Source organism: Bison bison, unplaced genomic scaffold, assembly GCF_000754665.1.
Source record: "Bison bison bison isolate TAMUID 2011002044 unplaced genomic scaffold, Bison_UMD1.0 scf7180017864471, whole genome shotgun sequence".
NCBI lineage: Eukaryota > Metazoa > Chordata > Mammalia > Artiodactyla > Bovidae > Bison > Bison bison.
In genome coordinates, this window is record NW_011495032.1 from 30,223,120 (window position 1) to 30,239,148 (window position 16,029).

Genomic DNA, 16,029 nt, shown 5'->3' on the forward strand with positions numbered 1-16,029 from the left:
ATTGACTTCTTGGCACAGCAGGTGAAATCTTAACTTCCTTGTCCACCGTGATTTTATCTCCTTCCTTCTGTTCCCTTTGCGTGCATCAGTTTTTATTAAATCAGAGTCACTGTCTACATCACTACGACTACCAAATGTTGTCCGTCGCTGAGCCGTGTGGTTCTCCGTGCTGCCTCCTTGTGCACCTTTCATTCTTTTTCTTCAATGTTAATGAAATCTCAGCACTTCTGCACTTCTCAGGATAATCCAATTCTGCTTTTTCTAGCAAGCATGATCTCACACAGCCAAACACAGTTGAGTAGCTCCCTGGCCAGTCTCCCTATTTTCACATTCTTCATTTTTTTCTGTGGAATTAATTTCCTGACTATATTCACTTGCCTGTTTTTTAACAGCTATTTTTTCCCCCAAATGTTGTAACATTTGTCACATACCCATCAAAAATATTTTCCGTCCACAAAACCACATCTGTTCCATTTTTTCTTGGAGACACTTTTTGCCAACCTTTTGTCTTCCTACCCTCTACATACTAGTGTTTCCTAGATGGGCTCTGTGCCTATTTTCCTGGGAAATCTGTGTGAAGTCACCTGGGATCTCACATCACTACTCTCTCATGTTGGATCCCCTATGTCCTAGATTCTGTTTCCCTCTGTCTTGTTATACTCCCTTGTTTTACTGGAGCACATTTTCCTGGAAAAAGGCACATGGGCAAAAATTTTTTAAAGACCTAGCCTCTATGAAACTCCTTATATTTGATAAAGTGTAGAATTCTAGGTTGAAACTAATTTTTGCAGTTCTAGAGATGTTTCTCTCGTCTTCTCATTCACAGTGTTGCTCTTAAATCTGTTGAATTTGGTACATTGTATCTTACCAAATTAGTCATTTCTCCATTCCTTCCTCCTGTGGAACCTTGTAGTACCTTCTGTCTTTGTGGGGTTTTGAAATTTCATAGCATGGTTTGATATAGACCTTGTCACTCTATTGGGGCCTTTAAACATACAGAACATCTCTTCTAGTGAATTTTTTTATGTGCGTCTTTGGTATTTTCTTTTTTTTTTTTTTTTGGATTCCTGTTAGTCAGATGTTGAAAATTTTAGAGCATATTTCTGCACAGATTTTTTTTTCCCCTCCTGTTTTCCGTTTTGGCTTCTTGTCCTACTTCCTGGGGGTTTCCTTGACTGCTCTAATCCTTCTATTGAATATATTGTTTTGTCTACCTTTTTTTTATAGAGTTCTCTTCCATCCTTTTATTCTTTTTTCACTGATGCAATTTCTCATCTTTCTGTAGATGTTGAAGATTTTTTTTTTTTAAGTTTTTATTTGCTCCTGCATTTTTATCTTTCCTGTCGATGCCTTCTTCCTGTTTTGATCTCTGACTTCTTGGAGGTTTCCCTCAAATATGTGATTCTCCCTCACTGTTAAGATCTAATTGGAAGCATCACTTTGCGAACTCATTAACTGATAGACCTCACTGCAAGGATTTGGTGACCATGCCTCTGAATTCTGAACCTGCCTCGGGTTCTGTAAGACAAATTGGTTTTGTTGTTCCCATCCCAGTCACTCTGTAGGTTCCAAGGTTGTGCTTCCTCTGTTCTGCCATGTCCGTTACCACTCCTTTATCTAGTTTTTTCTTCTTTCAAACATCAAAAATCATCTGCTGTTTATCCTGTCTCGGGTATAGCTTTTTTAAAAAATACTTTTAATTCTAATGAGATGATATCTCTGAAAGAAGGGGGAAAGGAAGTAGATTTGTGGTTAGTCCACTCTAAGTTGGATTTATACTTTGAATATAAATTCTAAGTTTAAAAGTTTTAATTCAGTATAATTAATGGTACTGATTCAGACAATACTTTCTATTATATCTATAATTGAATACTGTACATTTCTACTAAGACCTTGACTAAGAATCCTATTCAAACTACTTATCCTGCCACATTGTCCGTTAATGTGTAGTAATGTAGGGAGTAGTTTACACTAATGCACTTCTTCTTGTTTTATTGCTAAGTCAGACATGACTCTTTTACAACCCTATGGACTGTAGTAGCCCACCAGGCTCGCCTGTCTGTGGACTTTTCCAGGCAAGAATACTGGAGTGGGTTGCTATTTCCTTCTCCAGGGGATCTTCCTGACTGAGGAATCAAACCCACGTCTCCTGCTTTGGCAGGTGGATTCTTTACCCACTGAGCCACCAGGGAAGCCCCACACTAATGCATTGAGTATTACAAAATTTTAAGTAAAAGTCTTAATAATTACTAATAAACACATCTAAAACTTGTGGAAAGGGGAGGAAAAAAGTGAATTTCAGCTTAATTTTTTTGATGGGTTAAACTCAGAGGCAGTAGGCAGGATGGGAAGATTCACTGGGTGGGGGCAGAATTTCAACAGGTGCTTGACTTTTAATGATAAGTTTTGGGGGCGATTGTTACTTATTAGTCTTCCAGTATGATTATTTTCTAGTCTCTGCCATTAAACCTGAGGTCTACTAAGCAAGCCTTTTCCCTTCTTGTAAAGATTGTAAAAGTCCATCGGTTCTGTCCTTAGCTCTGAATGACAGTAAATACTCTTCTTCGGTGAACATTAAAGTATCAGTGGTGGGTTTTGCTGTTTGATTTTTATATTTGCATTTTATATCATTAATCTTTGTCAGTGTAGTTTATTGAGGTTTTGAGCCAGCGATGATAAGGCTTTAATCATAAAGGACAGTTACCTTAAATTTTAAAGTGAGATGAGGGGAAAGTGAGCTGTTGGCAGCTAATGTATCCAGGCTTTGCTCAGAAACTTTAATTCTGCCATCCTTTAGTGAATAGTAGATGCCAAAAGTTTGAATCACTTCAGGAGTAGGCCTGGAGAAGTGTTCACTGTTTCTTGGTAGGATCTAGCCAGTAGTCTATAGGTTGCTGATAGACTAAAATGAGCCCCACCCCGCCTTGGTCTGTAGCGCCACGTCTAATTAAATTTCTTAAATATTTCAGCACTAATATTTCCAAAGATAAACAGATATAATTCATAATAGAGAAAAAGTTTTAATAGAGAAAAATGGGATAAATATCACCCAAAGCCAAAGCTCTACCAACGAGTCTATATTTTGGTGCATTTTCTTACTATGTTTGTTCCCCTCATAGATAGATTTTATAGTCAGAACTGACTTTTACTATATGTAGTGCATCATACTCTTAATAGTAGTGACCTTTTAAAAGATAACTTCATTTAGAATATAAGCATTTGAATAAATGTTCAGTTTTCATGCTGTGTCTCCTTTGAGATTCTAAAATTACACATTAACCAGGTAGCTTAAGAAATATGTAAGTTTCAGTTTAAATCATTTCTAGCTTGAAGGAGAAATTCCTCCAAATAGTGGTACTTTTCAGGTATGTTATGTCTAGAACTTTTTGTTAATAAAGGAGTAAGTGGCCTTGCCATAAAATACCTGGAAGAAGCAAAATGGTGGTTTATACACCATTTGGATAGTTCTTATTATTGGCTATTGGCACTGTTTATTTAAATGCTCTGTATTTTAAAAAAACATCGACTAGATTTTTTCCTTGTTTCACCTTTGATGTATTTGTGGAGGACACTGATAGAGTGTGACAGCATGGTGAAAACTACTTTATATTAATAGGAGGAAGGAAGGCTCATCTGAATTAGTAAACAAAAACCAACAGAACCAAGTGTTGAAATTGTTTGTGTTCTGTGGTATTTAAGAATGCTATTACTTTGAGCTACTGACAGTGACTGGGATTTGAGTATTGGCCTTTACTTAAAGGAAGAGAATTGTCCTAACATAGTTTAGGCTGTTTTAGTATTTGACTATGGCTTGTTCTTGGGCTCTTCACAAATAAATGGATACTTCTAAAGTGTTTTAAAGACAGTTTATTCTCTAGAGGGTCTCACAAAGTTCTTTGTCACCTATCCAGCACCACTGCAGATAGTTCTAATGTGTATCATTAGTATGATTTACCTTCCAGTTGTAATTGATCTTAAATAATGTGTCAAAGGCTTGTTGAATCCTAATTTGTCCCAGATTCTATGCTCAGCAACTGGAGTAGGAGGAGTAAGAATCTTCTGTAACCTGGAGGAGCTTGCTTGCTTACTTAGGAGGGGGATACCAGGCAAGCAGTTGAGACCATGTAACTGGTGGTGAATTAGATGTGTAAGTGTGCAGAAAGGGAGAAGTTCAGGGTGTGGCTGCTGGCCGAGGTATGCTGGAGGTCATGGGGTCAAGTTTGCTGGGACAAGGAGGAAGAAGAAGCCAGTGCAGGCAGAGAGCAGCGTGCGCAAGGCACCAGAGTGCCATGATGAGCATCAGATAGCATGGAGAGTAGAATTAATAAAACTGCAATGAGTGGGAAGTATTCTCTGAGGCTCTCACTTGTCTAATATATGGCAGTCTTACTTAAACATGAAATGAGAAGTTAAATTCTCAGAGCTGCTTTTATCTGTTTCTTGGCTGTGAGAGAATCTTAAAGCTGTACCCTTTTGTCCTCCAGGTAAGGAAACTGAGGCCCAGAGAGATCTGTGGCCTCCAGGTTGCGAGTGATAGAGCAGCCCTGGCATGCCCAGCCTCTGACTCAAAAACGCTTGTTTCCTCACACTGTCTCCCAAGCTAATACACTTATGATTGGCGTTCATTTACTGCAATGGAATGCTCTCACATCGATATTACATAAAGCAGTGCGTTTTATTGTAGTAAATGAATAGAAATAGAAATCTCCGCTGCATTTCATTGCTTAAGGAAGAAACACTGAAATCTTACTATATGCTTTCTACATTATTATAAAGGCAATTTATAATAGGTGCTTGCCAGGTTCATTTATGGGTCCTGTATCAAGGGCAGCAGTTTATACCACATTTCTCAGATCTTGCCTGTGGAAGTTAGAGTACAGAGGTTTCCCATGGAGCTGCACGTGATGCAGCACTCAGCAGTTCATGGAGTGTAAGGAAAATCTTAATGCTTTATCGTTTGACATTTTAACCAAGGGAAAAACACACTTTTATAGGTTTAACTTACTGTGACATTTTCTTCTATCTCCCTTCCCCTTCAGGTATCTCCAGGGCAGCTTACTAAAAAGTATAGCTCATGCTCAACCATATTTCTAGATGACAGCACAGTCAGCCAGCCTAATCTTAGAACCACAATAAAATGGTGAGTACAACTAGGTTGCCAAGGGCTGAGTGACAGACCCCCTTCTTGCTGAAACCATTCTAGCCAAACGTAATTTCATTCATTTGATTTGTCCTTTTCAGTGATCAGGTTAAGAAACTGGTGTCAACTATATGTTGGTTTCAAGGACCTAAATATGAGTCTTCAGTTTCCATTTTTATTATAGAGTACATGATAGAAGGGAAAGTCAGTTAGCAAGTAAGAAATCCCAGGAAAAATGTAAATCTTATTTGATGATTTCTATTGTTAAGATAATATTGAACATAATGAGAAAGAGAGGGGTACCTTTTTATTGTATGTTTCTAGAAAAAAGTATTTCTTTATGAGTTGGGAGTGTCCTGCAACAATGTATACCAGTTTGGAAGCTACCGTTAGAAGAAGGAACAGCGTGTCCCCTACTGGCACCAAAGCGAATCTGCAGTTAAATTTAATTGGACTTCGTCAGATTTATCACACCCTGCATTTTTTTCCTGCAGTATTTCTGTATGAAATTTTACTTCTCCTTCCTCTCCCCCAAAGAGGGGGAAAATATATCAAAACTGTTTCAAGGGGTGTACTCTCAAGCTTAATTTCTCCATAGATGAAATTTGTTCAACTAAGATTTTAACTTAATAGACACATTTAATTTTTGTTTATATATGTGTATCTCCAACACACTGTATCAATCAAAGCAGAGAACAATAAAAGAGATGAAGTTTCAGAAACAAGGCTGTGGTCAGGCTTATACTTAAGACACGAACAGTGTTAGGATGACAAAAACTATTCCTCCATTTCTGGAAGCCCCTCATAGTCCACAATTGGAGATGCACAATTCAGAACGCCCTAATGATGGGAATGTTCAAGTTTATTTAAGAGAGAGAATTAAAAACCAAACAGGATGCAGACCTCCCTGCCTCTGTTGGAGTTGTCCAGGAACATTAACTAGTGTCTCCTTAGCATATGAATGTTAACTTTCCAGAACAGTTTGGGAAATGCTACTTGAAAATATTAGTATCCTTATCATTAATTTTAGTTTTCTGTCTTAAAAACATAATTAGCTTATACATTTAATTTCATTTTTAATGTGCAAGGCTTTTTATTTTTTAGCTGTTTAAATGATCAGTATACTTCTAACTTTAATTAAAAACAACCAGTTCACAATCATAATAATGTAACTTTCTTATTAGTTTTGGTCAAATCGTGTTTCAACAAAAACTGAGCCCCATTGCTCTTTAAAGTCCTGAGTTTTGGCACTTCTCTCGAAATCAGTGTTTTTATTCAGCCAAGACACTAAATCTGTGGGTTAAAAAACTACTCTCACTGTGGCTAGACTCACAGCTTCTTTTCAATTCAAAAGAGCCTGATGTTCCAGTATATAATTCAGAAGTAGTTTTAAAGATTAACCTTGCTCAGATGAGTAGGTTTCATGCTTTTTATTCTCAACCTAGTCTTAATGTTTGGAAATACAGTAAATTTTTCTCTGATTAAGTTTTAAAAATGACCATTCAGCACATTCATTATTGGTGAAATAAAGGTTTACTGAGAAAATTAGGGCAAATTGGCTTTTAGGAATGATTCTGAAAAGTACCATGGGATTAGTTTCCAGTGGGGTAGGTGAGCCTTATTAGAATCACCTGTGCAACTTTTTCAAGATGTGTATCTCTGAACACATGGATTCCACCTTTCCTCCCTGCCTCCAAGATGCAGAGTCTGTGGGTCTGTCTGGCTCTCTGTCTCTTTCTCACACACACACCCCTTTTGACAAGCTGAGGAATGATGTGTTTGAGGCATGATTTTATAGACAAAAGCATCCTGAGAGATTCTGATCTTAACCCTAACTCATTCATTCCTAAACTTGGCTGCACGTTGCAGTCACCTGGGGAGCTTTAAATACAATCCTGATGCCCAGGTCGTACCTAATGGAGTTAAATCAGAACATTTTGAAGCAGAAGCCAGGCAGTGTTTAAAGTGTCCCGGGTGATCCCAGGATGCAGCTGAGCTTGGAAACCACTCTCTGCTTCAAGGGTAGGAGAAAGAGAACTACTTCTGATAATTGGTGGGACCTTGAGTAAGTCAGTTTTTAGCCTTGATTCCCTTATTTGTAAAATGGGATAAGTGTCATATAAGGTTCAGTTGCCCTTTTTATCATGTAACTTTTAATTCTGTGACTTTAAGGTCAATTTGAAGAAACTTTGAAGCACTATAGAAGTATCCATCTTTGATGCTAACAGTGTTACTGGCCTTTCTGCAAATGCTAAGATTCTATAGACTAGTTACAAAATTCAGATTTGCCTTCTCTCAATTATTTTGAGTTTCATTTTAGATACTGAGAACAAAGGGAAACAAATAACTTAACCAGAGAACCCCTTAATGGCCTAATACACAGCATCTGTGAATAACTTAGGGCTATAGTAATGTAAAAAGTATCTGAGGACTTGTATCTATTGGTTAGTTAATACTTTATTTAAAATAATTTGGAAATACCTGTCATTAATAGTGTACTGTGCTGCCTTATTAGCAGTGCTTATTTCAGGATAACTAGGCTTATCATCAATTTTGTGACTATAAAACTTTGCTATTAAATTTTCTAATAATTATGTGTGAAAGTGATTTTAAATCCATTTTATTTGGTATGGAGCACTTGTATTACTTACTTTTAGAGAAATAATGGAAAATAGACATGTTAGAGGGATACTGAACTAAATCAGCTGAAATGCAGTGCCTAACAAAAAGCCATGTGTGGCTTAAATTTAACCATGTGGATAGATGATATAACTTGTATGGGACGAAAGATTTGGTGCATAGAAGGACAAATGACTGGGGAAATATATAATAACATATTTTATAATAATCAACCCAAACATGTCTTCTAAGAGCACATCTAGCATTTTGGGTCTCCTAATTTTGCTAAAAGCCAAAGAACCTAAAACATGGGGGATAGCACCTGTGGGTACTGCTCTGAATTAGAGGATGTGGGGGCCACTGGGCATCTGGAAGGTCTTACCTCTCTGCCAACCCTTTTTAAATGTCTTCAGGCCTAATGTGATAAAAGTCAATTATTACAATATATTTTTTTCCTCTACAGTGTGACCTTAGCAATATATTACCACATAAAGAACAGGTGAGCTCTTTTAAAACCTATTTTGTTATTCCAGCTAATTAATTTACACAGTATAAAGTTTAGTGTTAAGTAATAACTATAGACAGTATTTAGAGTAAGCTTTTACTGTTAGAGTGCTTTTATTAGAGTATGGAAGTAAGTCATTTATTTTTATTTTGGGACTCTTAATTCTTTAACCACTCTTATGTGGTTTATATGGATATTTACTGTATTAGAAATTGAAATTGAAAATTTAAAAAATTAAATCCATTGTATGTTAAAACAGGCTTTCCTTAGCACTACTGAAATTTTGAGCTGGATGAAGCTTTGTTGTGGGGTGCTGTCCTGTGCGTTGTCGAGCACTTCACAGCACCCCTGGCCTCTACCCTCTAGGTGCCAGTAGCACATTCTGCTTCTCTCCACAGTAGGACAACAAAAACTGTCACCTGAGGGATGAGATCACCATCTGGTTGGGGACTCCAGTGTTTAACATAAGTCTTTTTTTTTTTTTTTTAATGAAAAATAACCATTTTCCACAACAAAATAGTGGAGAGAAAAGTATCTCATTAATAGGAGACAGTTGATTCTCATATCAACACTGTCTTCAGTCATTTGCTTTGAAGAAGCAATATGAAGATCCAGCCACATGTAGACATATAGTTGGGAAAAGGTGAATTTTTAAAGCCTTGAGATAATTTGGCATATTCTTTGATACTGTCCCCAAAATCCACATGTGCTAGTTCATTAAATTAGTTAAAATGGAGTTCCAAGTCATTATCAGTGAACTTGAAGTAGGTACTATGTTAAATTAATGCCCATTGATCTGTCCTGCATACTGAGTGGATCTGTTTATCTGTACATGATTTTATAATATTATACATTGTCATTTGCAAAGTATTGGCTCACATTTCTTTAGACAGTGTCAAAAACTCACTCTTGTTAGTATCACCACCAATGTTATCAGAAAAGTCTTTAAGTATTGAGAAATCAAGCTCACCATAAATAAAGCTCACACTAGAAGGTACACGTTTTCCAAAAATCCTGATATTTTTAGCTTGATGGTTTGAATTTTATCATTGGTAACAAATAGTTGTGAGTTTTCTTTGAAGTGACAGGCTCACTTTATTCATTTTTTGAAAAAATGACTGTCAGTTGGTGTTTCATGAAAAAAGTGGTTTAAATATGATGTTCTAGGGGAGAAAAGTGACTTACCAGTAAGTTACAAGTGCTCTTCCTTAACAGAGCCATATTTCAGTACATGCAAGTGCTTAATGCATACTTTCCACTTAGAATATGAAAAAGAAGAGTAAAGGTTTAAGAATACTTTTTACTCTTTCATCAAGGATGTTCTTAAGTGAAGCAGACTTTTTACATGCATTTGGCCAGGAATAACTGAGTTATTTCTAATTTAGTTTCATACCACTGCCTTGATTCACACTCAGAAACAAGCAATTTTACCCACTTTTGCTTTTATACAATCATAGTTAAGTGTCACACAGTGTAAAGGCAGGTGATGTCTTGGTATTCTTATAAAACACAGTTTTGACCTCTTAGACTTTTAGGCTTTCTGAAGAGGGGCCAGGGGAGAATCCCAGAGGCCTATAGACCACATTTGCAGAACTGCTGTTTAAATGGGCACAGAGTAGTAGTGTGGTGGAATTTAAAATAAAAAGCCTGGTTTCTCTTAAAAGACAATTAACATTTTTAACTCAGACTATTTAAAAGAGACAAGAAATAACAATATAAATATATAGTTATAGAATTAGATTATATTTATATATAATATATAATTTATATGTCATATATATGTTATAATAGGAATATAATATAAAGAACAAAAGAGGGGAAAAAAACAAGAAAAAAGCATGAATCTCATATTTACATTCATTGAAGTTAGAAGACTTTATTGCCCACTACTGCCACTTTATAAAATGTTCTTGTGTATTCCAGTGTGAGGTTAGTGCAGTGAAAATGTATTGGTCTACTAACATTGCCTGTTAGAAGGGGTCTGTGCAGGTAAAGGCAACTCTGGCTGGTTGTAGAAAAGATTTCAAGCAACTTGGTGTGCTGAGTATAAAATAGGTCAGAAAACCTTTCTAAGGGCAGAATCTAGGAGAATATGTAAAACTGTTAGCTTTATTGAAGGTTAATCTTCCTCTACTCCTTTCTCTACTCTTAGCAGATACTTTACTAAGCTAGTAACTCCTGAATTAATTTTTAAAATATATATTCTTATTTTATAGAGATGCCAATAGATCCTTGGATATTTTTGATGAGAGATCACATCCACTCACAGTAAGTGTCACTTTTGATTGAAGTTGTGTTTTTATTGTGCTTTTATTGTAGGTGTCCAATGTATATTTTAATAATTGTAGAACTTGAACTGCTCTAGAATATGAATGACTAGCTTTGTGTTTTACTCCTTTTGATTTGTGTAAAGGATCTCCTATGAGGAGTTCTCGATTTAGACTTTAATATTGTATGGTTACTTCCTTGACTTTACTGAAAAAATATTAAAGTACTTAGTATGCCAGTATCTAACTTGAACTGTAAGTATTAAATATCTTATACATTTAGTGCAGGTACCGTAACCAAAAGATATTTCTTATTTTGGTGGATTGAGAGGTAGCTTTCTGCTGTATATTATAGCAGTTACAGATTTGATCATAACTGCACCAGAATTTGGATCATAGAAGTGCACTTCCTAGCTATTTTTTATTTCGGTGTAAGAAAACACAGTGAGAACCTTATGGGTAGAATGTAGCAGTTACAGCAGAGGTAACTACACTGCAAGACTTAGGAGGTTTGAGCATGTGACACTATCCTTTTGTTGGGGAGCAGGGTATAAAGATACACAGGAGATACAGAGTAGTTAACAGTAACGTTTTATATGTATGTTTTAACTTCCATGATATTTATTATTTTGTAGAGACGTTTGTGATTGTTTATAGAGTTATTGTTTTTATTATATTTATGTATAAGGTTGACTTTTTTTTAAATAAATAAGCTGCAGTTGTATTTATTTAAATAAATAAGTACAGTTGTATTTATTTCATGCTTATTTGCTTTGAAATTAATTACTAGAAGAAAATTACTGCCTCCAGCTCGAAGCCAAGATTGTCTTCCTTTAAAGTCTTCTTCCCCCACCCCATGTTATGTCTAGTCATTTTACCAAAGGCATGTTGTGTCAGGGGTGTGACTGATAAGAACCGAGTTGCGCTTTGTATGACGAGTGAGTGGGTAAGTAAACATCAAGTAACAGAAAATGTAGCTTTTTAAAGGACGATTTTCCATAGCATCACATAATATAAACATTTCCTAACAAATACGTAAGATCTCTAAGGAGAATATTAAAATAGTGTTTAAATTTTAAACTAATTAAAATGACAGGGTTTTAAAATTCACTTCTTCAGGTGCTCAGTAGACGTGTGACTGGTGACTGCTGTGTAAGACAGCAAACTCTTAGCGCCTTCTGGTTACAGGACACTGGAAAGGTGTTTAAGTAGCACGTGGGCACACGTGTGAAGATTGCTGTCTTGAGGGTACTTTTAAGTATTTTTCTTCAGTGGATACTTACATTGTGTTTTTTCTTCTTTCAGCGAGAAAAGGTTCCAGAGGAGTACTTTAAGCACGACCCTGAACACAAATTCATTTACAGATTTGTTCGTACTCTTTTCAGTGCCGCACAGCTGACTGCCGAATGTGCAATAGTGACTTTGGTAATATATTTTTCTCTAATAGAAGCATCTCTAGACATTTTTTTCTTGTACAGAAGGTATGGGCCTGTTTTCCAAATGAAAGTAGGTTCCTGAAATGATCATCGGAACTTTATTAAAGAGAAATGTATCAAAAGGAAGTAAACTGTACAGATTTGAGCTTTAGTAATCATAATGATTTAAAATGTTGCCATTGCTCTTCTCATCGCAAAACAGTTGGTGTTAAGGGCAGCAGGAGAGACTTCTGGTTTCTCCTTCCACACGTCAGGGCACGTGCACACACAGTGCACACAGGTGCACACTGACAGTGTGCTGGGCGGTAGGATGGAGGCGATCACTCAACTTTCTGGTCCACGGCAGGCGCAGATTCAGTGTGTTTCTGAGTCTCAGGCTGTGTTGCCTAGGCAGTTCTAATGTGTGTCTTGATTGAGACTGACTGCCTTCAACTCCCTGTCCTTGGACGATAATGTTAACCATCTCTACTGTCCTCTGGTGCCTGCATGTGAAGGTACCCAGGATTGGGTGTCAGTGGTGCTTGGAAAGGCTTGACTCAAGTTAGCCTGCCAAGCTCCAGCTGTGTAAGGACCTTTGTGTCATCCATACTGAATTCCTATGGTAAGATTTTATCATTTGAATAATAAATCATATTCAGCTGAGAGGCAGTTGGGATTGCCTAACTCCTCCGTATAGCAAACCTATAGGGGAAAGTCAACTGGATCGTCTGGAGGGAAGGAGTACGTCCACCTCTGCCTGCTCCCCTCCAGGCAGAGTGTAGGAGAGGAGGCTTCTCCTTGTGCAAAGAGACCCCTCAGTGGGCACCGGGTCAGACACAGGCCTTTTCTTGGAGCTGCAAGCCACTTGCAGTGCTTAGTTAGCATGTGCTTGAGAGAGGCAGGGTGGCACTGGCACATGCAGAGCTGGGAAATGCAGGCAGGAGAGTAAGGGTTGGAAGAGGGGCATTTCTTTGTAGACAAGTTAAGCCCAATGGACCTGTGAAACAGCAGAGTGACAGTGTCTAGCAGTCATTTGACTGTATGGGATTGTAGCCTGAAGCTGAGCGAGAGGCAGGGAATTACGTATAGCTGTTCAAATGCAGAGAAAGTACGTTAAATAAAAATTGAGGAGAAGATAGATCTGTGGGGACTATCTGTGGCCAGAGTGGTAGGAAACCCAGGAGAGAATCACAAGAGGTGCCAGGAGAGATTGAAGGAGGAGAGCGTGAGGCACATGCTGAGTGCTGCCAAGGAGTTCCTCAGGGCATACACACACACCAAATACCTACCTGTGTCACGGTTCTAAGTGCTGGGGATAGAGGAGAGTTCTTGCCTTTATGAAGTAAGTATAGCAGGCATAAACAAAGGGTGTTTGTGTTTTTTTGTATTAAGTTTTTATTGGAGTATGGTTGATTTACAGTGTTGTGTACAGCAGAGTATAAGACTTTTTAAATGAGTATTTTTTAAAAGATGACTATTTCAAGTAGTACTGAAAGCTAGAAAGAGAAAGCAAGGTAAAGGGATAAAGAGATTAGAGAGGCTTCCCTGGTGGCTCAGACAGTAAACAATCTGCCTGCAGTGCAGGAGACCAGGGTTCCTGGTTTGGAATCCCTGGTTTGGGAAGATCCCCTGGAGAAGGGAGTGGCAACCCACTGTAATATTCTTGCCTGGAGAATTCCCCATGGACAGAAGAGCCAGACGGGTCCATGGGGTCACACAGTCAGACACGATTGACTGACTTAACGCGTGCACGCTAGAAAGACCAGAAAGAGCTTCTTTACAGAGCTGAGATCTGAACCAGGACCTGGCTGGACTGAGGAAGATGAGGGGCACTGATCCCACAGGCAGAGGGGTAGACCACAAGGCACTGAGACAGGATCAGCAAGGTGGCCACTGTGATCAGAGTAGGGAGTGAGGGAAAGAGCACAGATGATGAGCTCACAGAAGGACGATGGCCTCTCACACAGGGCCTCGTAACTTGCAGGCCACAGAAATTATCTATTTGATGGGAAAGCCCTGGCAGATAACCTAAAGTCTGTCCTGGCTGCTCTGGGGAGAACAGACTGTGGTTGGCAGTGGAAGCAGAGAAGTTAGGAGGCAATGGTAGTGATACAAGTCAGAAGTGATGGACAGAAGAGCAGAGCCATCAGGTGACCAGTGAAACGGAGATAAGAATTCCGAACAGATTGGAGTGAGATAACTCAAGTGGAGGTTTTTGGTCCCAGCAGCCAGGCATGTGGCAGTGTCTTCAGCTCTGAGGGCAGGCTTGGGGAGTGGGGCATTGTGATGAAGAGCTCTGGTGGTAGGAAGGCAGCAGTGACTCTGCCTGAGTAGTTTCAGTGGAGCAGTGGTGGCCAGGGGCAGACTAAAGTGGGATGAGGAGAGGATGGATCATGAGGAGCCAGCCTCAGGACATTTCCTGAGGGAAGTGTTCTAAGGGGTGGTGAGGGGATGGGCTGAGAATATGTAAGAGAACATTGGAGAAAATCTCTGACAGAGAGGGGGTTGTTCAAGAACAGATGAATTGTGGGAACAGTGTTCTGCAGAAATGAGAAATGGGACTGACTGCATTCATAGAAGAGTTAGCTTCAGGAAAAAGAAAGATGTCACTTCCACTGAGACGGGAGGGCAAGTGGTATAAATGAGACCAAGTTTGCCTTTAGTAAAGGTGAGAGGAAACTGAGGGATTGCCCCTAAGGTTGAACTGCCTCTATTAGTGCCATAAAGTAGAGAGGTGGACCCTGTAGGGAGATTCGTTCTTAATACTGGAGCATGCTGAGTTCTCTGGGGAACAGGGGCAGAATTTCACTAAGGGTGTATAATCTCAGTAACTGTGTTTGAAACAGTTGAGTTTGGAGAGCTTTGGCAGATTTGAGCTGTCAATCTGATAACATACTCTGATAAAAACTGGACGTTTTTCTTTTTGTCAAATGGCATATATTCTCTTCTGCAGAGGTAACACCATCACCAACAACTGTCTTTAAACTTTACTCAGCTGTTAACTTGGTCCGGTTCTTTATCGAATAGCCATTTGACACATATAAAAGAAGCCATGAAGTCATCCCACAAACTACCTGGCAGATTTAGAGGAGCCCCAGGGATTCAGACACTGGCAGCTCTTAACCACCTCAGAACCAAACAAATTGACTAAGTTGCAGAATATGTAAGACGAATTATGAAATAATGGAGATGTGAAAAATGGGGGATATGAAAAAAAAATGCTCTTTGTATGCATGAGTCTTCCTTAAAAAGGCACTAAATGTGGTAATGTAAAGCTGCTTTGTACTGCCTGTCCTGCTGTGCCACACAGCAGCCACTGGGAGGCTCTCTTGACCACCAGTTATCATCTTCAAGTTCATCCTCTGAAGAGAAGATAAAGAACTGCTCAGTCTTACCAGAGTTTTACATACTCAAGCTTTATGTAAAATTGCCACGTACCCACCACCAGTATGGTAGGTACATTGCGCACGGTAGGCGCTCAAGCATTTACTGAACGGTTGAATTGATGCTGGGCTATATGTGCTGCCTTTTGCAAGTGGGAAAGTAATAACACAATGCCTGTCTTTAGAATGCCCTTTGCTGAGATGTCCTTTCATTCCTGCGACCAAAATTGGGTTGGAAATTCACATGGGCAGAGTAGAAATACCGGACTAACAGAAATACCTGCCTTACAACTGTGACCTGGCCTTTGGCCTTGGCTGGCCGAGCAAAAGTCTCTGTAGAACCAAAGAATAAAAGACATGTTAAAACAGATGAAATCTATCATTCCTAATAATTCTTATCACAGCCCTTAAACTGAACTAAAATCAAAGATCAGTCCTCTACTTTTGCAGGTTTACTTAGAAAGGCTTTTAACTTATGCTGAGATCGACATTTGCCCCACTAACTGGAAAAGAATTGTTTTGGGAGCCATTCTTCTTGCCTCCAAGGTTTGGGACGATCAGGCTGTTTGGAATGTGGACTACTGCCAGATCCTCAAGGACATTACAGTTGAGGACATGTGAGTTTGTAAGGTTACGGTGAACTGTCTAACCATTTTCCAATACCTCATTTGCTCCCATAAAGTTTACATCTTAAGAAATG

The 16,029-nt window shown here is 38.6% G+C and overlaps 1 protein-coding gene across 1 annotated transcript in view; it reads left to right on the forward strand.

Moving 5' to 3' along the window:
• The window catches only part of CCNYL1 (cyclin Y-like 1), a gene marked incomplete at its 5' end in the record, with an annotated part of 36,430 nt that overhangs the window by 13,593 nt on the left and 6,808 nt on the right, over positions 1–16,029 (forward strand). Inside the window, 5 exons of the mRNA XM_010861280.1 lie at positions 5,040–5,140; positions 8,223–8,258; positions 10,481–10,532; positions 11,837–11,956; positions 15,780–15,946. Of these exons, the coding sequence (XP_010859582.1) occupies positions 5,040–5,140; positions 8,223–8,258; positions 10,481–10,532; positions 11,837–11,956; positions 15,780–15,946 (476 nt within the window). The remainder of the gene's footprint in view (positions 1–5,039; positions 5,141–8,222; positions 8,259–10,480; positions 10,533–11,836; positions 11,957–15,779; positions 15,947–16,029) is intronic.